General features: G+C 45.8%; 1 protein-coding gene across 5 annotated transcripts in view; it reads left to right on the forward strand.

The window, feature by feature from the left end:
- Positions 1 to 23,109, forward strand: part of RALGAPA1 (Ral GTPase activating protein catalytic subunit alpha 1) — a 448,263-nt gene that overhangs the window by 290,082 nt on the left and 135,072 nt on the right. For all 5 annotated transcript variants that reach the window (XM_073554214.1, XM_073554210.1, XM_073554212.1 and 2 more), the window contains one exon: positions 19,765 to 20,611. In XM_073554214.1, coding sequence (XP_073410315.1) covers positions 19,765 to 20,611 — 847 coding nt within the window. The remainder of the gene's footprint in view (positions 1 to 19,764; positions 20,612 to 23,109) is intronic.

The raw sequence follows: 23,109 nt of genomic DNA on the forward strand, positions 1-23,109 counted from the left end.
TCAGGAGGAGGAGCAGTGGAAGCGGAGGGCGCAGCAGCAGGCGGCGTGACAGGAGCAGTGGGAGTGGGGAGCGCGGCAGCAAGCGGCGTGACAGTACCCCCCTCCTTACGCCCCCTCTTCTTGAGACTGGCAAGGAACCTAGCTAGAATTAGAGGAGCCTGGATGTTCTGCCGGGGTTCCCAAGATCTTTCTTCGGGACTAAAACCCTTCCAATCAATTAAGAAGAGGGTCTTTCCTCTAGATTTTTTCATGGCAAGAATGTCTTTAACCTCAAAAACATCCCGCGCGGAAACTGGCTGAGGAGAGCGACCCACAGACGCGTGGAACTGGTTGAGTATGACAGGTTTCAGGAGGGAAACGTGAAAAGAATTGGGAATTCGTAGCGAGGCGGGGAGTTTTAACTTATAGGCAACATCATTAATGCGAGCTAAGACCTCAAAAGGACCGATATACCAAGGACCTAGCTTATACGAGGGAACTTTAAGATGAACAAACTTGGAGGACAGCCACACTTTATCCCCAGTATGGTACAACGGGGAATCCAGGCGCCTTTTGTCAACGTGTTTCTTCATTCTGTCCCGTGCTCGTACAAGCGCGGACTTGGTCTCCTACCAGACCCTGGAGAACTCCTCAGTCAGAAGATCGGCCGCCGGCACCCCCAAGACAGGGGGTACCGGCAGAGGTACACTAGGATGTTGTCCATAGACAATGAAAGAAGGTGATTTAGACGAGGACTTGTTGGTGTGGTTGTTGTAGGCAAATTCGGCACATGGGAGCAGGTGGGACCAATCGTTGTGGTGAACGTTGGAGAAGTGACGAAGACAGGTTACCAAAATTTGGTTCGTGCGTTCAGCCTGACCATTAGTTTGGGGGTGGTAGGCCGAGGAGAAGTCCAAAGTCACATCCATCAGTTTGCACAGAGCCCGCTAAAACCGTGTAGTAAACTGGACTCCTCTATCCGAAACGATATGCTGAGGAAAGCCGTGAATCTGGAAAACATGGGTAATGAAAATTCTTGCCAAATCGGGGGCAGAGGGTAGTCCAGGCAGGGAGATGAAATGGGCCATCTTGGAAAATCGATCTACGACCATGAGGATGACTGTGTGACCTGAAGACCAAGGCAAATCGGTTATAAAGTCCATAGCAATATGTTGCCAAGGGGCTGAAGGAACTGGAAGCGGGTGAAGAAGGCCAGCGGGTAGGTGTCGGGGAACTTTATTCTTGGCACAAGATGGACAAGAGGCGACAAAACTTTGAACATCTTGAGCAAGACAGGGCCACCAATAGTAACGAGAGATGAAGGAGAGGGTTTTCTTGAGACCGACATGACCTGCTAGCTTGGAGGCATGGCTCCAATGTAAGACTCGTTTCCTATTGTTCCCTCGAACAAATGTCTTACCCGGTGGCAAGGAAGTCAAGTTTACAGGAGCAACCACAATGACCTTGTTACGATCCACGATGTGTGAAGGCTCCTCCTCACAGTCAGTGACCAAAAAGGATCTGGATAGAGCATCTGCTTTGAGGTTCTTTTCGCCGGGATGGAAATGGAGTTCGAAATCAAACCGGGCAAAGAACAGTGACCACCTGGCTTGTCGAGGATCAAGTCTTTGCGCTGTCCGGATGTAAGCCAGGTTCTTGTGGTCCGTGTAGATCCTGACGGGATGCACCGCTCCCTCTAGGATTTACCGCCATTCCTCCAAAGCCAACTTGATAGCGAGCAGCTTTCTGTCACCAATGGCATAGTTCCTCTCCGAGGTGGAGAACGTCTTCGAGAAGAAGCCACAGGTGACCAGTCGTCCAGAGGGAGACCTCTGAGAAAGTACCGCACCGGCTCCGGAGGCAGAGGCGTCTACCTCCAGAATGAAGGGTTTATTGGTCTCAGGGCGATGGAGTACGGGAGCCGCAGCAAAGGCTTGTCTCAGGGAGCGGAATGCGTTTTCGGCCTCAGGGGACCAGAGGTGAGGATTGGCCCCCTTACGGATCAGAGCGGAAATAGGGCCGGTCAGGGTGGAAAAGTGTGGTATAAACTGCCGGTAGTAATTGGCAAACCCCAGGAATCGTTGGATAGCTTTCACTCCCTGGGGGCGCGGCCAGTTGAGTACAGCGGACAGCTTTCCCGGGTCCATATGTAGACTAGTGTCAGAAATGATGTAGCCCAAAAACGGTAGAGAAGACTGTTCAATGGCGCATTTCTCGAGTTTGGCATAGAGACGATGCTCTCTCAGGTGCAACACTTGACGGACGTCTTTTCTGTGGGTAGACCGGTCCGGGGAAAACACCAGAATATTGTCCAGGTACACCACCACGCAAGAATAGAGAAGATCTCGGAATACATCATTGACAAATTCCTGGAACACAGCGGGTGCGTTGCACAAGCCGAAGGGCATGACAAGATATTCATAGTGGCCATCGTGGGTGTTGAAAGCAGTCTTCCACTCATCTCCGGGGCGAATGCGGATCAGATTGTAGGCTCCACGCAGATCCAATTTGGTAAAGATTCGCGCCCCTCGGAGACGGTCGAATAACTCCGGGATGAGAGGAAGCGGATATTTGTTTTTAATTGTAATATCGTTGAGGCCTCGATAGTCAATGCAGGGACGAAGGGACCTGTACTTCTTCTTGACGAAAAAGAAACCCGCACCTGCGGGTGATGAAGATTTGCGGAATAAGCCTTTGGCCAAGTTTTCTTGAATATATTCGGTCATGGCTTGGGTTTCGGATGGGGACAGTGGATAAATCTGGCCTCGGGGTGGAGTGGAGCCAGGAGCGAGATCGATTGGGCAGTCGTATGGGCGGTGCGGAGGCAGACTCTCTGCTTCTTTCTCGCTGAAGACATCCGCATAGGCCCAATAGGCCGAAGGTAAATCTGGAGATACCGACGTTGGTCGGGGAAAGTTTCTTGGTTGGACGGAAAGCAAACACTTACTCTGCCAGAACTGTCCCCACCGCAAGATGTCACCGGACCGCCAGTCTTAAGGTAGGTTCGTGTTTTCTTAACCAAGGAAGGCCCAACAGGATAATGTGTGATAATGATGGCAGCACATAGAAGGCTATCCTCTCCCGATGCAAGGCTCCAATCTGAAGTTCCAGCTCTTTGGTGACCTGAGTAACGGACACCCGCAGGGGTTGGCCATCAACCGACGCAATCTGCCGAGGAGTCTCCAGGGACCTGACAGGAATACGAAGCCTCCTGACTGCCTCAAGCTGAATGAAGTTTCCAGCCGCACCAGAATCTATGTATGCCCACTCGGAGGAACGCTTGCAACTCAGATGCAAAAGAACAGAAAGAGTCAAGGGTAGAGAGTAGTCATAGGTACCTAGGGAGGCCTCTCTTACCTGTCCTAGGCGGAGGTGTTTCCCGGACACTCAGGGCAGGAACACAGGAAGTGTGATGCACTCCCACAATAGAGACAAAGACCCTGAGTGAGCCTCTCTTCGGTGTTGATCCACCGGCTTGAGACGGTCTACTTGCATGGGCTCAGGTGCGGAAGGTGCCGAAGCCAGGGCAGGGCGCGGGTGAGGCGGGCTGCGGGTAGCTGGTTTGAAGTGAGGAAATCTATACCTGGTGGCCTCTCGAGAACGCTCTTGGAAGCGCAAGTCGATGCAGGTAGCCAGGAAAATTAGATCCTCCAATGAGGTTGGAGTATCCCGTCCCGCCAGTTCGTCCTTAATTCGGCCCGAGAATCCCCGCCAAAAAGCTCCTACCAAGGCCTCATTGTTCCATCCTAGCTCGGAGGCCAGGGTACGGAAGCGAATGGCGTACTGGCCTACGGAGAGCGTGCCCTGATTCAGGTTAAAAAGTGATTCGGTGGCAGAGGCTAGGCGCCCCGGCTCATCAAACACTTTACGGAAAGAGTCAAGAAAGATGGAGAGTTGGGAGACCAAGGGGTCATGACGCTCCCAGAGAGGGTTTACCCAGGCCAAAGTCTCACCTTCCAAATGGGAAACGACAAAGGCCACCTTGGCTCGGTCGGTGGGGTACTGTTGTGGCAGCAGCTCAAAATGGAGCTGGCATTGATTTAAAAAAACCCTGCACGACTTAGGATCGCCACCATAATGCGGGGGTTTTGCCAAACGGGGCGGCGGGTGAGAGACCGCAGCCTGGGCCGGGGTCGAGGCCGCGGATTGCAGGGCAAGGAGACGGTTATCTATGGATGCCATGTAGTTCAATATATGGGCCTGAGTGTCTCGCTGCTGAGCCAGCTCCTGTTGGAGGCTGCCCAGCAGGGAGGCAGTCCCATGGTCAGAGGCCTGTAGGGTCGACAAGCGGGACTCCATGGACTTGAGGAAGGACATTATCATTGCTTGATTCTCCCATAGGAATAGGAGCTCCTTTTGGGTTGGGGTCGGGGTACCAGCAGGGTCCATGGCCTGACTATACTGTAGTTCTGAGGAGAGCCAGAAGTGAACCCGCAGAACCGCGACGACCAACTTCCTCAGGGCGAGCTGGCCAAGTGGACCACCCCCTATACAAGGAGCGTCTGGGGCAAGCCCAGGGGAGACTATCGCCGCGGAAGCTGATACCCGGGGACAGATAGCAGGAGCAAGACAAGCGGAGACCACAGTGGCAGCGGCAGGTCCAGCAGGAACGGACAAGACTGGTGGCGGTAGATACTGCAGGAGAAGACTTGAGGGCTGGAACGGACGAGGCAGGTACCAGGAAGGAACACAGGGAGGTTACAAGGAGGTACAGGAGCACAGCGCCGGACAGAGTGCAAGGCTGGGAGGACGCAGGGATGCGTGGACCTGAATCAGAGGTGCTAGACACAAAAGATAGTCAGGCACTGGGCAGGAGGTGAGGCTACCTGATATAGGGCAGCTGGCAGGACTTCCGGGTCAGGGTCAGCCAGGGGGTGGAGCGGCTGCAGCAAAAGCAGGGAAGATGAGTGGCAGGGTCACTGGCGCACATGCGCACCCGACGAGCATGGCCGGCTGCAGGGGCGGAAGTGAAGGAGCTGGGTGACGCACGCCCACCTCGGGAGCGAGCCGGTAGAGGTGATTGCGCCGGGATTCAGGAGGAGCAGTGGAGCGGAGGGCGCAGCAGCAGGCGACATGACAGGAGCAGTGGGAGCGGGGAGCACGGCAGCAGGCGGCGTGACAGAATGATATTTTCCGGCACTTTGTGGATAAGCTTTTGATCATCTATCTGGATGATATTTTGATCTTTTCTAGTGATTGGGATTCTCATGTGAAACATGTCCGGACTGTGTTCCGGATTTTGAGGGAGAATTCCTTGTTTGTTAAGGGATCGAAATGCCTCTATGGTGTACAGAGGATTTCATTTTTGGGATTTATCTTGTCTCCGTTGAAATGGACCCGACCAAGGTACAGACCATTTATGATTGGGTTCAGCCTACTTCTTTGAAGGCGCTCCAGAAGTTTTTGGGTTTTGCTAATTTCTATCGTAAATTTATAGGTAATTTTTCTGGTATTGTCAAACCACTGACTGATCTGACCAAGAAGGGCCCTGATGTGCTGAATTGGTCTCCTGAGGCTGTCTCGGCATTTCAGGAGCTTAAGCAGAGATTCACTTCTGCTCCGGTTCTACGGCAAACTGATGTCTCACTTCCATTTCAGGTGGAGGTAGATGCTTCTGAGATTGGTGCAGGAGCTGTTTTGTCCCAAAAAGACCCTGTGACTTCTAAGATGAATCTGTGCCTTCTTTTCTCGAAAGTTCTCCCCATCTGAACGCAACTATGACGTGGGTAATCGGGAATTGTTGGCCATGAAATGGGCATTTGAGGAGTGGAGACATTGGTTGGAGTGAGCTAGACATCAAGTTGTGGTCCTCACCGATCACAAGAATTTGATTTATCTGGAGTAGGCCAAACGCTTGAATCCTAGACAGGCTAGATGGGCCTTGTTTTTCATGCGTTTTAATTTTGTGGTCTCTTTTCTTCCAGGCACTAAGAATGTTAAGGCAGACGCCCTATCTAGGAGTTTGCTGATTCTCTTAATGTGACCGAGCCTACTACCATCCTAGGTGAGGGGGTAGTTCTTTCTGCCATTTTGCCCGATTTGAGACACGTTAAGACCTGAGCGTTGCCCTTTGGGAAAATTGTATGTTCCTGACCAGTGGAGAAAGAGAGTGATCTCTGAAGTTCATTGCTCCGCATTGGCTGGTCATCCAGGTATTTTTGGTACCAGAGATTTGGTGAGTCGGTCTTTTTGGTGGCCTGCCTTATCTCGTGATGTCAGGAATTTTGTACAGTCCTGTGGGACTTGTTCTCAGTCTAAACCCTGTTCTCATTCTAGTGGGTTGCTGATGCCCCTGCCGGTGCCCAAGAGGCCATGGACCCATATCTCAATGGATTTTATTTCTGATCTTCCTGTCTCTCAGAGAATGACTGTAATCTGGGTGATTTGTGATAGATTTTCTAAGATGGTCCATCTTGTACCACTCCCAAAGTTGCCATCTTCCGCTGAGTTGGTGCCCTTGTTTTTACAACAGGTGGTTCGGTTACATGGGATTCCTGAGAACATTGTGTCGGACAGAGGAGTCCAGTTTGTTTCCAGATTCTGGAAAGCCTTTTGTTCCAATCTGGGAATTCAGTTATCCTTCTCCTCCGCGTTTCATCCCCAGACCAATGGGCAGACTGAGAGAACAAACCAGACCTTGGAGTCTTATTTAAGATGTTTTAAATCTGCTGATCAGGATGATTGGGTCTCATTTTTGCCCTTGGCCGAATTCGCGCTGAACAATAGAGCTAGTTCTGCCACTTTGATGTCACCCTTTTTCTGTAATTTTGGGTTTCATCCTCGATACTCTTCAGGGCAAGTGGAATCTTCGTCCTGCCCAAGTGTGGACACTGTGGTTGAGAGAATGCAGCAGATATGGGACCAAGTGGTGGATAAGTTGTCACTTTCTCAGGAAAAGGCCCAGCGATTTTCCAACCGGCATAGGACCATTGGTCCCCGGTTTAAAGTGGGTGATATGGTTTGGTTGTCATCTAAGAATATTCCTATGAAGGTTGCATCTCCAAAATGTAAGCCAAGATTTATTGGACCTTATAAGATTTTGGAGATTCTTAATCCTGTTTCTTTTCGATTGGCTTTTCCAGTTACGTTCAAGATCCATAACGTATTTCACAAATCACTGTTGAAGAGATTTGTTGAGCCAGTAGTTCCTATGGCAGCACCTCCTGACCCTGTATTGGTTAAAGGCAATGTGGAATATGAGGTAGAGAAAATATTGGATTCTCGTTTGGTTAGACGGAGACTCCAGTATTTGGTCAAATGGAAGGGTTATGGCCAGGAGGATAATTCTTGGGTCTCTGCCTCTGATATTCATGCCAATAGATTGGTTCGTGCTTTTCACCAGGCTCATCCTGTTCGGCCTGGTGGCGTGGATGAGGGTTCGGTGACCCCTCCTCAAGGGGCGGGTACTGTTTTGAACTTATTTTCTGGTCTACCAGTTGTGAGTTCTCCTTCCGAGCTCCCTCTGGTGGTAACAGGATGTAGGGAGGTTGATTAATTAGTAGAGCTCTGCCACCTGATGACTGGATCTCTGGAATCTCAGACTGGATTTAAGACAGCCGACACCCTATTCTAGTGCTGGTGATTCCTTCTGGCTTTTCAGGTCTTGGTTTTCAGCTCTGGTCCAGTCATCTCAAGCTAAGTGTTTCTGCTAATGTTTACACTTTCTATTCAGTTTTTTGTGTGGTCAGCCAGCCCCGGCTGGGGCTGTGCTGAATTTCCACTCTTGGTTAATTTTGTTATCAGAAGTGTTGGACATTATTTTTGTAGGGTTTTTTGGGCAGATTGCAGGCAGTATCTTTCCTTTCCTGTCCTTTCTAGTTAGTTTGGGCCCCATTGTTTGCTCAGCCTATTTTCCTGCCTGTGTTTGTGTTTTCATCTTGTTTCACCGTCAATACATGTGTGGGGGCTTTCTATTCCTTTGGGGTCTGCTCTGGGGCAGTTAGTTTTCCCCTTTTCTTGCTTTAGGCTTATTTAGTCCTCCGGCTGTGACGAGGCGTCTAGATTCATCGTAGGAACGCTCCACGGCTGCTGCTAGTTGTGTGGTTAGGATCAGGGGTCTGCAATCTGCATAGTTACCAACCTCTCTGGTTTTCTGTGACTTAGCTTGTTTAGTTTTCCTCCTCGGTGACCCATTCATAACATGAAACCCTCAGCAGTAGATCTGCTGAGCAAAACAAACCCAGGCTTCATCACAGGGCCACCCACCCCTGTGATATATATCGGCCATTTACAACCATGCCGGTCACTGTTTCCCCATCACAATAAAGGAAACGCCTGCATGCATGTACTGGGGAGCCCATATAGCGCCCCCTAGCTGTAACAGGGGTCACTGCCTTACATTGCTTATATATTTATTTATTATGCACGCTTATACATTATGCTTGTTGATATATTCATTATGCTCACTTATATTATGCATGCTTATAGATTATGATCGCTTATATATTATGCTCGTTGATATATTTATTATGGTCGCTTATATATTGATTATGCTCAGTTATATATTTATTATGCTTGCTTATTCATTAAGCTCGCTTATACGTTTATTGGGCATGCTTATATAGTTACCATGCTCGCTTATATAGTTATGCTTGCTTATACAGTTATGCTTGCATATATGGCTATGATAATTGATATATTGTACTGCTTATATATTATGCTTATTGATATATTTATTATGCTCAATTCTACAGTTATTATGCTCGCTTTTGTAGGGCCAACATATTCTGCAGTGCTTTACAGACCCTAGGTTACCGACTGGCAGGCAGCCACTTATAGCAGTAGCTTTCATAGGAGCCCTGCTGACACTGATCTAGCATGTCTGACATTATGATTTCAGTAACACTTTGCCTTTAATTGGTCACGTATTGCTTTTCGCTGATGGATCTTTTTACATTCACTTAATCGGATTTTCATTAGTTTGCATAAAAGTCACATATAAGCCAGCCTTAATTAAAGCAGAAGAAAAGTAATTGCATGCATATGTCCCAAGCCTTCCTAATATCTGCCCTGCCCGGGGCCCGATCTCCTAAATAGAGATGGATCGTCAGCTCCCACCAAGTGTATTGTTTAATTATCAGATGCCACGTTAGAGTGGTGTATTAGTGGGAAGGATGACTTTGATATTCTGTCTTTAATTAGAAGATGATCAGATTTGTCTTTCCCTTGTTGACCTGTAGTTAAACCCTCCAGCCCCAAGGGACTATTACTCTCTGTTGTCAGGAGATACTTTTGAAATAAACACTACTTATTTAGCGGAGGCCCAGCTGGAACTGTATTCTTCTCTGGCGGGTCATTTTCTTTTTCCCTCTAATCATATAATGAACAGATCAACACTACTGCTATTTTTTAAGAGGAACTGCCTAAATATTGAATGACAAATGTAATTACCAAAGCAGATGGCGATCTCCGCTGCGCATAATTGGGATTGGGGTTCGTATCACTCCACTATTATTCAATATGATGAACCAACAGACCTGGTCGCCTTATCATTATCGTACATCACTTAGGGTATATAGATGTACTAGTACTTTGCCTAACTATATATACAGGAAAGATATATATCTTCGTACCGTGTTAGCCAGTAGATAGAAAAATATTTAGAATTGAGAGTCCTCAGTGGTTGATACCTTTTAATGGCTAACTGAAAAGATGGTAACAAATTGCAAGGTTTCCAGACTACTCAGGTCTCTTCATCAGGCTGCTCTAATACAACATCTGAAGAATCACATATTTATACACAAGACAGCACAGAAATATCGCAATATATAAGACAAGTGATGTGAAGCAGAATTGTCATTAAGGGAGAGGAATATACATAAATATTGGAACAGTTCATAGATAAGGAGAGTGAAAGTTTTATTGCCCTCTGATTGTGGTCTGGTTCTGTGTTGTGATAACCCCAGAAGGGCTGAAGAGCAAATTCCTTTATTGATGTAAAAGGGCATAAATCCATGCCACACATTCATTCCTGCACTGAGTGTGTCAAAAGTTTTCATAAATTTGTACTCAGAGACTCTTCTGTCTCTCTGAGATTTGAAGTTACCTTTTAATACAAGTAATTTAATGTCCATCATGCTATGACAAGGGATACAAAAATGTTTTGCCACAGGTAGATCCATTATTTTTTCTCTTATTGTGTGACAATGAGAATTCATCCTTGCTCTGTTTTTGCCCTGTCTTCCCCACATACAGACCCCCAGTTGGACATTTGTTACAAATAATTAAGTACACCACATTAGATGTGATGTAACTGAAAGTACCTGGGATCTTGTAGTCTTGATGTGAGTTGGGGATCTTTATCTTGTCCATGGTCATTATATATGGACAGGCCACCATGGATGTGGAATCTTTCTACTCTAATATCCCACACCAGGATGGATTAAATGCCAGCAAAGTCTTCATGGAAAACACCGGGAATTATGCGAATTCTGTGATGAAACTCACAAAATTTGTCCTACTACCGCTACATTGATGATATTTTAATCATCTGGATGGAGTCTGAGCAACAGCTAAAGTCGTTCCACGAACAGTTGAATCAATTTCATTCCACCATCATCTTAACACTCAACTACTCCAGCACTGAAATTAACTTTTTAGTCACCATCATTAAGCTAAAGAACAATGAAATAGAGACATCCCTCTATCAGAAGCCAATTGACTGACCAACATACCTTAAATGGGACAGTTTCAATCCAAAACACAAAAAACTATTGTCTACAGCCAAGCCATCAGATACAATCGTATATGTTCCAACCCCATGGATAGAGATGAACACCTTGGTTGCCTCAGAAAGACCTTTTTGAATCAGGGCTACCATCCAAGAACAATTGAAAACCAAATTACAAGAGCCACCAGAATATCAAGGATTCACCTGCTACATTACAAAGCTAAAGATGAAAATAACCGGGTGCCTCTAGTGGTCACCTACAATCCAAATCTGGAGGTGCTAAGAGGAGAGCTGCATGGAAATTACAACTTTTACTACAAAAAGATGCCTGTTATGAATGAGTCACCGTAGGAGGCAAAAACAGAAATACTATCTAAGTCCAGAAAACCAGAGAAGTTGGCAGCTATCGGATTGCATACCCCTGAACCTATCAACAACAACTAGCAGTAGCCGTGGGGGGTTCCTACGGTGCCCTAGACCCCTCGATCACAGCCGGAGAACTACATAGCCTAAAGACAGAAAGGGAAATCTAAACTGCCCCAGAGCAGACCCCAAAGCAATAGGCAGTCCCCAACATATAATGACGGTGAAGCAAGATGAAAAAACACTCACACAGATAGAAAGAAAGGCTGAGCAAATGATGGGGCCCAAGCTAACTAGATAGGACAGGATAGAAAAGCTGCTGTCTGTAGTCCGCCAAAACCCTATCAAAACAAGAGCCAACAGCTGATAGGGAAAAAAGCCCTGAAGACGCTAGGCTTCAAAAAGACTATATCAGTACTCAGGTATTTCCTGAAGACACAGCAAAAAGGAATTCAGCTCACCCCAGCAGGGAATGGCAGAAATCAAGGAAAACAATGCAAAACAAAACCAAAACACAAATGCAAAAAGTAGAGCAGAAAACTTAGTTTTTGAGGAGCAGGAATCAGACTGGTCTCCTCAGAGAGATCACCAGCAAGGCAGAAGGGCGTCGGCTGCCTTATATCCAGTCAGTAATTCCCGTCACCCAGTCATCATCATCCTGCCCAGGTGCTTGGTAATCAGCCTCACTACCTTCCTTCATCAGACCCCAACGGTGAAGGGGAAAATGAACTCACAACAGTACCTCCCCCTTGAGGGGTCACCGAACCCTCATTCACGCCACCAGGGCGATCAGGGTGAGCCTGATGAAAGGCACGCACCAATCTTTTGGCATGAATATCAGAGGCAGAGACCCAGGAATTATCCTCCTGACCATAACCCTTCCACTTAACCAAATACTGGAGTCTCCGTCTAGCCAGACGAGAATCCAGTATCTTCTCTACCTCATATTCCATGTTACCTTCAACCAATACAGGGTCCGGAGGTGCCACCCCAGGAACTAAGGAACTACTGGTTCAGCAAACCTCTTCAACAAGGACTTATGAAACACATTATGGATTTTAAATGTAACAGGAAGAGCCAAACGAAAAGAGACCGGATTAATAATTTCCAAAATCTTGTAATATCCAATAAATCTAGATTTAAACTTAGGAGAAGCCACATTCATAGCGATATTTTTTGATGATAACCAAACCATATCACCAACCTTAAACTGGGGACCAATGGTCCTATGTCGGTTGGAAAACCGCTGGGCCTTTTCCTGGGAGAGAGATAACTTATCCACCACTTGGTCCCAGATCTGGTGCATTCTCTCCACCACAGTGTCAACACCTGGGCAGGCAGAAGGCTCCACCTGCCCTGAAGAAAATCGAGGATGAAACCCAAAGTTACAAAAAAAAGGTGACATCAAAGTGGCAGAACTAGCTCTATTATTTAAAGCAAATTCGGCCAAGGGCAAAAATGAAACCCAATCATCCTGATCAGCGGAAATAAAACATCTCAAATACGACTCCAAGGTCTGGTTTGTTCTCTCCGTCTGCCCATTTGTCTGTTGGTGAAAAGCAGAGGAGAAGGACAACTGAATTCCCAGCTTGGAGCAGAAAGTCCTCCAAAATCTAGACACAAACTGAACTCCTCTGTCAGATACAATGTTCTCAGGAATCCCGTGCAAGCGAACCACCTGTTGCAAAAACAGGGGCACCAACTCAGAGGAAGATGGCAACTTAGGGAGTGGTACAAGATGAACCATCTTAGAGAACCTATCACAAATCACCCAAATAACAGTCATTCTCTGAGAGACAGGCATATCAGAGATGAAATCCATTGAAATATGGGGTCATGGCCTCCTGGGAACCGGCAAAGGCATCAACAACCCACTAGAGCGAGAACAAGGTTTAGACCGGGAGCAAGTCCCACAGGACTGCACAAAATTCCTGACATCACGAGACAAGGCGGGCCACCAAAAAGACCGACTCACCAGATCTCTAGTACCAAAAATACCTGGATGACCAGCCAATGCAGAGCAATGAACTTCAGACATCACTCTCTTCTTCCACTGGTCAGGAACATACAACTTTCCACTGGGACAATGCTCAGGTTTGTCCTCCTGGAACTCTTCCAGAGCACGTCTCAAATCGGGCGAGATGGCAGAAAGAACTACCCCTTCACCTAAGATGGTAGCAGGCTTGGTCACCACAGGAGAATCAGCAAAGAAGCTCCTAGAGAGCGCGTCAGCCTTGACATTCTTAGTGCCAGGAAGAAAAGAGACCACAAAATCAAAACGTGTAAAAAACAAGGCCCACCTAGCCTGTCTAGGGTTCAAGCGTTTGGCCGACTCCAGGTAAATCAAATTCTTGTGGTCAGTGAGGACCACGACTTGATGTTTAGCTCCCTCCAACCAATGTCTCCACTCCTCAAATGCCCATTTCATGGCTAACAGTTCCCGATTCCCCACATCATAGTTACGTTCAGATGGAGAGAACTTTCGGGAAAAGAAAGCACAGGGATTCATTTTAGATGTTACAGGATCCTTTTGAGACAAAACAGCTCCTGCACCAATCTCAGAAGCGTCCACCTCTACCTGGAACGGGAGTGAGACATCAGGTTGCCGCAAAACCGGGGCAGAAGTGAATCTTCGCTTCAGCTCCTGAAAGGAAGAAACAGCCTCCGGAGACCAATTCAACACATCAGCACCCTTCTTAGTCAGATCAGTCAATGGCTTGGCAATACTAGAAAATTTTGCTATAAATTTCCGATAAAAATTAGCAGAACCCAAAAACTTCTGGAGAGCCTTCAAAGAAGTGGGCTGAACCCAATCATAAATGGCCTGTACCTTGGCCGGGTCCATTTCAATAGTTGACGGAGACAAAATAAATCCCAAAAAAGAAATCCTCTGTACCTCAAAAAGGCATTTCGATCCCTTGACATACAGGGAATTCTCCCTCAAGATCCGGAACACAGTCCGAACATGTTCCACATGAGAATCCCAATCCTTGGAGAAGATCAAAATATCATCCAGATAGATAATCAAAAATTTATCCACAAAGTCTCGGAAAATATCGTTCATGAAGCACTGGAAGACAGAAGGGGTATTAGTGGGCCCCAAATGCATCACCAGGTACTCAAAATGTCCCTCCGGAGTATTAAACGCCGTCTTCCATTCATCCCCATGCTTAATGCGGATAAGATTATACGCCCTCCTGAGGTCAAGCTTGGTAAACCAGCAAGCACCTTTAACTCTGGAGAATTGATCCGAAATCAGGGGTAACGGATACTGATATTTAATAGTAATTTTGTTGAGGGCACGATAATCAATACAAGGCCTTAATGAACCATCCTTTTTGGCCACGAAAAAAAACCCAGCACCTAAGGGTGAAGAGGATGGTCTAATATGACCCTTCTCCAATGCCTCCTTAATATAGGATCGCATAGCCTCGTGCTCGGGTACAGATAAGTTGAAGAGCCGACCCTTGGGAAATTTACACCCCGGGCTCAGTTCAATTGCACAGTCATAACTCCTATGAGGAGGCAAAGACGCAGACTCATTCTCACTAAATACATCATAAAAATCCGCCAAATAGTCAGGAACATCATGCGACTGAGGAGAGGTGGAAAAAACCGGAGCCTCACTAAGGGCACACCGACAACCCCAACTCACCACAGACACAGATTTCCAATCCAAAACTGGATTATGAATTTGCAACCAGGGAAACCCCAGAACAATGGTATCATGCAAATTATGCAACACCAAAAATCTGCAAATTTCTTGATGGTCTGGGGCGACCTGCATTACCACCTGGGTCCAAAACTGAGGTTTATTTTTCGCCAAAGGAGTAGCATCAATCCTCCTCAAAGGGATAGGCGTCCGCAGAGGTGTCATAGGAAATCCACAACGTTTAGCAAAATCCAAGTCCATTAGGTTCAGGGCTGCTCCCGAATCCACAAAAGCCTTGGCGGAAAATGTGGACAGGGAGCAGATCAGAGTAATTGCCAGAAGAAACTTAGGTTGAACACCACCCACAGAAAACGTGTGTGCAAAACGTTTCTCTCATTTAGGACAGACAGAAATAATATGCGAGGCATCTCCACAAAAAAAACACAGCTTATTACGCCTTCTGAACTCCTGACGTTGCTCCCTGGACAAAACTCTATCACATTGAATAGGTTCAGACATTTGTTCAACAGGTGGCAACACCTCTCGTGCAGTCCTGCGTTCACGTAAACGCCGATCAACCTGAATGGCTAATGACATAGAATCGTCAAGACCAGCGGGAACAGGAAATCCCACCATAGTATCTTTTACGGCTTCTGACAAATCCTTCCGAAAGAGAGCAGCCAAGGCACTATCATTCCAGGTAGTAAAGACCGCCCACTTTTGGAATTTTTGATAGTACAATTCTGCAGAATCTCGACCCTGGCTCAATGCCAACAGGGTCTTTTCAGCCTGATCAATAGCATTAGGTTCGTCATACAACAACCCCAAGGCTTGAAAAAATGCGTTCACATTAGTCAGAATAGGATCATCTGGTTTCAAAGAAAACGCCCAATCCTGGGGATCGCCACGCAGCAAAGAGATGACAATTTTAACCTGCTGCGCTGAGCTCCCTGACGAGTTAGGCTGTGTGCACACGCTGCGGATTAGGTGCGGATTCATCCGCGCGGATTTTGTAAAATCTGCAGGTGAAACCGCAGGTCAAAATACCTGCGGTTTTACCTGCAGATTGCTCTGCGGTTTTTCATCTCCTCAATGGAGGAGATGGCAAACCGCAGGGGAATCCGCAGAAAGAATTGACATGTCAATTCTTTCTGCGGATTGAAAACCGCAGATAATCCGCGCCGAAAATTCCGCACCATCTGCATTGCGGTTTTTGATTCCCATAGGGAATTATGGTACTGTACACAGCAGCAAAAACTGCTGCGGGTCCGCAGCGGCCAAAACCGCTGCGGAACCGCAGCAAAATCCGCAGCGTGTGCATACAGCCTTAGGCTTCAAGGCAAAAAATAATTTACAATTATTTTTGAAATTCAAAAATTTAGACCGATCCCCAAAAAACACATCAGGAGTAGGGATCTTTGGTTCAGCAGCATGTGAATGAGCAAGGTAGGCGTAAATTCTCCGCACTTCCGCAGCGAGCTGCTCCACACGATCAGACAATTGCTTTATCTCCATTGAGAGAAAAAAAATTCCCCCTACGGCCTCAGAGATATAGAGGAAAAAATATACACACTTTTTTTTTTTTTTACAATTCTTTCCTGCTATTGAGTACAATAGGATCTGCGGTATGGCTGGTGATTCTGTTATGAATGAGTCACCGTAGGAGGCAAAAACAGAAATACAAGCTAAGTCCAGAAAACCAGAGAAGTTGGCAGCTATCGGATTGCAGACCCCTGAACCTATCAAAAACAACTAGCAGTAGCCATGGGGGGTTCCTACGGTGCCCTAGACCCCTCAATCACAGCCGGAGAACTACATAGCCTAAAGACAGAAAGGGAAATCTAAACTGCCCCAGAGCAGACCCCAAAGCAATAGGCAGCCCCCAACATATAATGACGGTGAAGCAAGATGAAAAAACACTCACACAGATAGAAAGATAGGCTGAGCAAATGATGGGGCCCAAGCTAACTAGATAGGACAGGATAGAAAAGCTGCTGTCTGTAATCCGCCAAAACCCTATCAAAACAAGAGCCAACAGCTGATAGGAAAAAAAGCCCTGAAGACGCTAGGCTTCAAAAAGACTATATCAGTACTCAGGTATTTTCTGAAGACAGAGCAAAAAGGAATTCACTTCACCCCAGCAGGGAATGGCAGAAATCAAGGAAAACAATGCAAAACCAAAACACAAATGCAAAAAGTAGAGCAGAAAACTTAGCTTTTGAGGAGCAGGAATCAGACTGGTCTCCTAGAATCCCTCAGAGAGATCACCAGCGAGGCAGAAGGGCGTCGGCTGCCTTATATCCAGTCAGTAATTCCCGTCACCCAGTCATCATCATCCTGCCCAGGTGCTTGGTAATCAGCCTCACTACCTTCCTTCACCAGAAGAGGGAGTTCATCAGACCCCAATGGTGAAGGGGAAAATGAACTCACAACAGATGCCCGATTACAATCCATATTTCCAGACCCCCCACTGCTGTGTTTTAGGCAGCCTCCAGAATTAAGAAGCATCATTGTCAGAAGCTCCCTGTCCTCCCCAACAGCTGCAGGAACCTTTCCTTGCAACCAGAAAAAATGTAAAACCTGTCCATATATAATGACCATGGACAAGATAAAGATCCCCAACTCACATCAGGGCTACAAGATCCCAGGTACTTTCAGCTGCCTCACATCTAATGTGGTGTACTTAATTATTTGTAACAAATGTCCAACTGGGGGTCTGTTTGTGGGGGAGACAGGGCAAAAACAGAACAAGGATGAATTCTCATCGTCACACAAAAAGAGAAAAAATAATGGATCTACCTGTGGCAAAACATTTTTGTATCCCGGGTCATAGCATGATGGACATTAAATTACTTGTATTAAAAGGTAACTTCAAGTCTCAGAGAGACAGAAGAGTCTCTGAGTACAAATTTATAAAAACTTTTGACACACTCAGTGCAGGAATGAATGTGTCCCATGGATTTATGTCCTTTTACATCAATTAAGGAATTTGACCTTCTGAGTCTGCTTGTTCTCCTGATCATTGCTCGGATTTTTCGGTTTTATTCCCTAAAGGAGTCAATACATACACATAATGTCGGCAGGACTGATTTTCAGAAGAGTCTACCACCTGATTGATGAGGTTGTGGTGAAAGAGGAATCAGATGCATTGAATTTTAAGACCATATCATTTTGTTCTCTCAGGAGATCAGCTGACTCCTCTTTTATACCAGTGTAATGATTGCTTAAAAGGAAACTGTCAGCAGGTTTTTGCTGTGTAATCTGAGAGCAGCTTGGTGTAGGGGTTGAGAGCCTGATTTCAGCATTGTGTCACTTACTAGACTGTGTGTTGTTTCAGTAATAATCTGTGTTTTATCAGCAGGAGATTATCACTAGAGGACTAGTTTTTTCGTGCCATGTAGTCCTCTTGTTTTGTGTAACCATGCCCCATCACTGATTGGCAGCCTGCCACAATGTACAGAGACAGTTGTCAATCGGAGATGTAGGCGGGGTTATACAGTGCTCAAGATTCTGACCACTGGTAGATCTACAGCAGAGAAAATAGGGATTTTATCTTATCTGCATCAAGCAGCTCAGTACGTGACACATCACTGGAATCAGTCTCTTTCCCTACATTATGCTGCTCTTAGATGAGGTAGCATAAACCTGGTGACAGATTCCCTTTAAGTGATCATTTGTACTAAGCATCATTCTGATCATTGCCCAGTGTGAACAAATTCAGCAAGCAACTAGCCAGCACCTTTTATACTGAACTGAATAAAATCAGTAGTCAGCAGCGCCTCTATCTGTGTGAACCGGAATAAGAGATGTGCTACCCAAAAATGGTTGCAAAGGGTTTTGCATTGATGCGAAAACATCCTTATTGTTGCAACTTGTAAATATAATTGATTACACAAGTGCAGAGACGTTTCTTTCCCCATTATATGGAGGAAGATGGTGAAATGGCTATCAACGTACAGCTATTGAAGGTATATGGGCACTTTTTATTCTAAAAAACATACTGAGACACCTGGATGAATTTATGGTTCAGGATTAAAGCTCCTGCAAACTAGGGGTCTCAGGTTGCCAGACACATCCAGGGAATAAGGCAGAAGTGATTTATTACTACTTTTTGTTTTCGTTTTATTTTACAATTAACTAGCGCACAGGGAGAGCATCTAGGGAATAGACTCATCAGCACTGCCAGTACTTCTTAAAGACCTAGCGATCACTTGACCACTGGGTGTCAGCTTGGCTTAGTACAGCTGCTGGGTCCTAGCAGACCAAGATGAGCTCTGCCAGTGTTGTGTGGCAATGCTACAGTGACTGTTTTCCCCTGTAACTGGGGCTCCTATTGATGCCCAAGTTACTGCTACCTTTAAAGGTTTCCATTGCAAAAAGAAAAGGAAAAATTAAAATAAGTAAACTTTTTTTTACATATGAAATACATTTTACTACATACATAGCATGAAAAATGAAAACTGCATACATCAGGTATCTACACAACCGTAATTCATTCAACAGGTTATTTGTTGGGAAAAGTGAACAGTAGTGATGAGCGAACGTGCTCAGATAACGTCTTATCTGAGCACGCTCGGGCGTTATCCGAATATCTTGGACATGCTCATATATTATGTTCCAGTCCCTGAGGCTGTTAGCCTCAACACATGCGGGGATTGCCTGTTTGGTAAGCAATTCCCACATGTGTTGAGGCTGTCTAAAATCCACAAATCCTGCAGTTGCAGAGACAATATACGAGCGCACCCAAGATGCTCAGATAAGACGTTATCCGAGCACGTTCACTTATCACTAGTGAACAGTAAAAAATATAAATAAATTGCTTTTTCCTATATTTGTATTTTCTAAAAAAATAAAAAATGTTTACTCTGATTTATACGTAACCTCAAAACTCGATTTAAAGTAGTGTAACACAATGGCTCACGTATTCACATTTGAACATTTTTAAGTTACGGCTGCTGAAAAGCAGAGAGAGAAAATTTTAACAAAAATTGTCTCCTTTATTTTCATTATTAAAGGTAACATGAATAAATATGAGGAATCAGGTTGTACATTTACATTTTTTGCTTCATTAAAATGCAGCTTTTGTTGTTTTTATTTGCAGTGAAAACGCACAAGCAGCAAGGCTTGATCCCAGTTGCAGCAAGAATGGTTATTTCACATCTGGTGAACCACCTCGGACATTATCCCATGAGTGGAGACCCTGCCATGCTGACTAGTCAGATCTGTGAGAATCACGACAATCCCTACAATGAATGCTCCGACCTCTCCCCACAGCTCTTCCACAGCCCCAATCTCCAGTTCTTTGTACTGAATAATACCACACTAGTGTCCTGCTTGCAAATTCCGGCAGAGAAGCTTCCTCCTGGCGAGGAGTTGTCTGCTGCCGGCTCCATGGTTCGTGTTATCATGAGGGACCTTTCTGGCAAGTACAGTTGGGAATCTTCCATCCTTTATGGACCTGCACTTGAACATTCAGGACAGAAGTCCCAGTGGTCTTCCCTTCCTGCTTTTAATACAACTTCTGTTACTGTAGAAGAAGAACAGACACCTGCGCAACGGGAGGCAGAGGAGTTTTCCTCCATTCTGTCAAGGAGGAGAGGCAGAGAAGCTCTGCCATTATGGGACAGCTTGTCCGATGAGGAGGATGCTCTTGACTGCCTTTTACAGTATCTGGGAGTCACAAGTCCTGAGTGCCTTCAAAGAGCAGGAGTTCCTCTGAATGTTCCCTCTCCACCACCCGCTTGCTTTTCTGAAAAACTTGAGAATGAGGTCAGTAACGCTATTTTAAAGCAAAGTGCGGAAGAGAAGGAGTTTGTAGAGAAGCATTATAGTAACCTTCACATGAGATCTATGCCTCAAGAAGAACCCACCAACCAAAAGCCAGAGTCCGCCTTCTACTACTCCCGACTGCTCCTCAGCATTTTAGGCATGAACTCCTGGGAAAAAAGGTAAAATCTTTTCCTTTTTTTCAATTTCGACAACTTTTTGCATACTCATGCTTGGACTAAAAACCCGATAAAAAAAATTACGGTAATGGCTGCTTAGTCGCCTTACTGAAACAGCGTCAGGGAGAAATTTTTTTTTTTCTTCCTACCGTGTCTGGCTTCTTGCAGTCAGGGCGGTGCAGGGAGCAGTTACATAGTGAGTACTGTAATCCCTCCCCCAGCACTTTGACAGCCCTCCCTGCAGTTTATGCAGAATAACTCCATATCTGCAGGTAAATAACATCGCGAGGTGACATGGTCCCTCTAACTTTATTCTTTTTTAACCATTCTTTTGTAGAATGACTTGTCTGCATTTGATACAGGAAAAATATATATCTTTGTACTGTGTTAGCGAGTAGTTAGAAAAATATTAAGATTTGAGATGGTAACAAATCGCAAGCGTTCAAGACTACTCAGGTTTCTTCATCAGGCATAGACTAATACAAAATCTGAAGAGTCCCATATTTATACACAAGAGGACCCAGGTCGTTGTCTTGCTACATAAAGCCCGTTCTCTTGAGATTCAGCTCATAGACAGACCTCCTGACATTTTTATTTAGAATTTGATGGTATAATTTAGAATTTATTGTTCTATCAATGGTGACAAACCGTCCTGGCCCAAATGCAGTAAAACCATTACAAACCATGATACTGCCCACCACCGTGTTTCACAGATGGTATGAGGTTTTTATGTTGTCATGCAGTGTTACTCTTTTGACAAACAATGGTTCTCAACATAAAAGCTCAATTTTGGTCTTCTCAGTCCACAAAACATAGTTCCAATAACCTTCTGTCATGTTCATATAATCTTTCACAAACTGATGCAATGTTGTTTTTGACGATCTGTGGCTTTCTGCATGCAATACTGCTATACTCACCATTGTTCAGGGTCCTCCTGATTTGTGGACTCATAAGCGTTTTCCACATAATGACTTCAATTGAGTCAATCAAATCCGCAGCAAAAATGCAGGTATAAAAATGTTTGCAGATTTGCTGTGGATTTGCGGAGTTTTCGTTTACATTTTTACCAGCTTCCTGTGGTGTTTCCCATGCTGTCATCTCTGTGACAGCATGGGAAACACCGGTCCGGTGGTTCTTATTGGTGGTAGCACTACCGCAAGTAAGACCGTCTGTTAGAGCGCTTTGGGGTCAAGTTGTGATTGTGACCCATGGTAAAACGCTTACTGCAGGTCAGCAGGCGTGGGCTGATGAGGCTACTACTCCCATCAGCCTACGTCTGCTGTTACTGATAACAGTGATGGCAGGAGCCCCTGATGGGAAACGTAGTCTCTCTTCGGCCAGCGCCTGTGCTCACACTTATATACATACTTACATACATATTCAAATAAAAATAAAAAACCCATTATACTCACCTAACACCAAATCCCTGATGCCCTCATCTCCTAGAAAAAATGTAAAATAAACCACCATATACTCACCTTAACACAATCCCCGATGCCATGTCAAAAATAATAAACCACCAACTACTCGCCTGTCCGCCATACTCCACGTGTCCCACAACGATCTCACTTGTAGAACAGTCACATCGGGAGATGTGACTGCTCTTCCCAGCAGTCAGCAATACACTGTCAGGAGGTAATTGCTCCCGCAGTGTATCACTGAGCTGCTGTGAGAGAGTTCACCGGAGTTTATCAGCTGATCAGCTCAGATGCTCTCACTTAAGGCCCAGTCACACTCTTCAATGTCCCAGCGATCCCACCCACGATCTGACGTGGATGGGATCGCTGGGACATAGCTGATCACTGGTGAGCTGTCACATAGACCCACCAGCGATCGGGACCAGCGAGCAAGCTGGTTTCCAAGGTAAACAGTGGGTATCTAAGAGCCACGCGGCTCTTAGATACCCGCTGTTTACATTGGAAACCAGCTCCCAGTGTCACTGATTGATGGTCTCCCTCTGCCACACGCAGCGATACGTGCTGGCCAGCGGGAGACCAACGATCAAAAAATGGCCCAGGACGTTCGAGCGCAATCAGCGATACCCGGCAGGGGGGCCGGTCGCTGATATATGTCACAGCGATCTCGCTGGCGAGATCACTGTGGCGTCAAAATCAGCTATCTCACTGGCGATCTCGCTGTGTGTGACGGTGCCTTTACATTAGTGACTGCTCTCAAAGTCATCAAGATCATTGTTGGTCTTTATGTATTATCTTCTCTGCGGATAGGTGAGGAATTTTGTGGTTTGTTTTTTTATTGCAGGAGACATTGTCTTCAGTGAATTAGGCGTTCGGAGAGTATGGTTTAATTTAGATTCAATAAATAAGTCGGTGACATTATTTCAAATAAAGGACTTTATTCTGGGTGTGTGTTTTTATAAAATATCACTATGGGGTTAGTAATGGGGGTGTCTTATAGACGGCTCTCCATTACCTACCTGTGGGCTTGATGTCACCTGACAATACATCCGGGTCACCAGAGCGAGGAAAGATGCGTAGTGCATG

This window comes from Dendrobates tinctorius, unplaced genomic scaffold (assembly GCF_039654945.1).
Source record: "Dendrobates tinctorius isolate UK_male_01 unplaced genomic scaffold, ASM3965494v1 ptg000208l, whole genome shotgun sequence".
In the NCBI taxonomy this organism is placed as follows: Eukaryota; Metazoa; Chordata; class Amphibia; order Anura; family Dendrobatidae; genus Dendrobates; species Dendrobates tinctorius.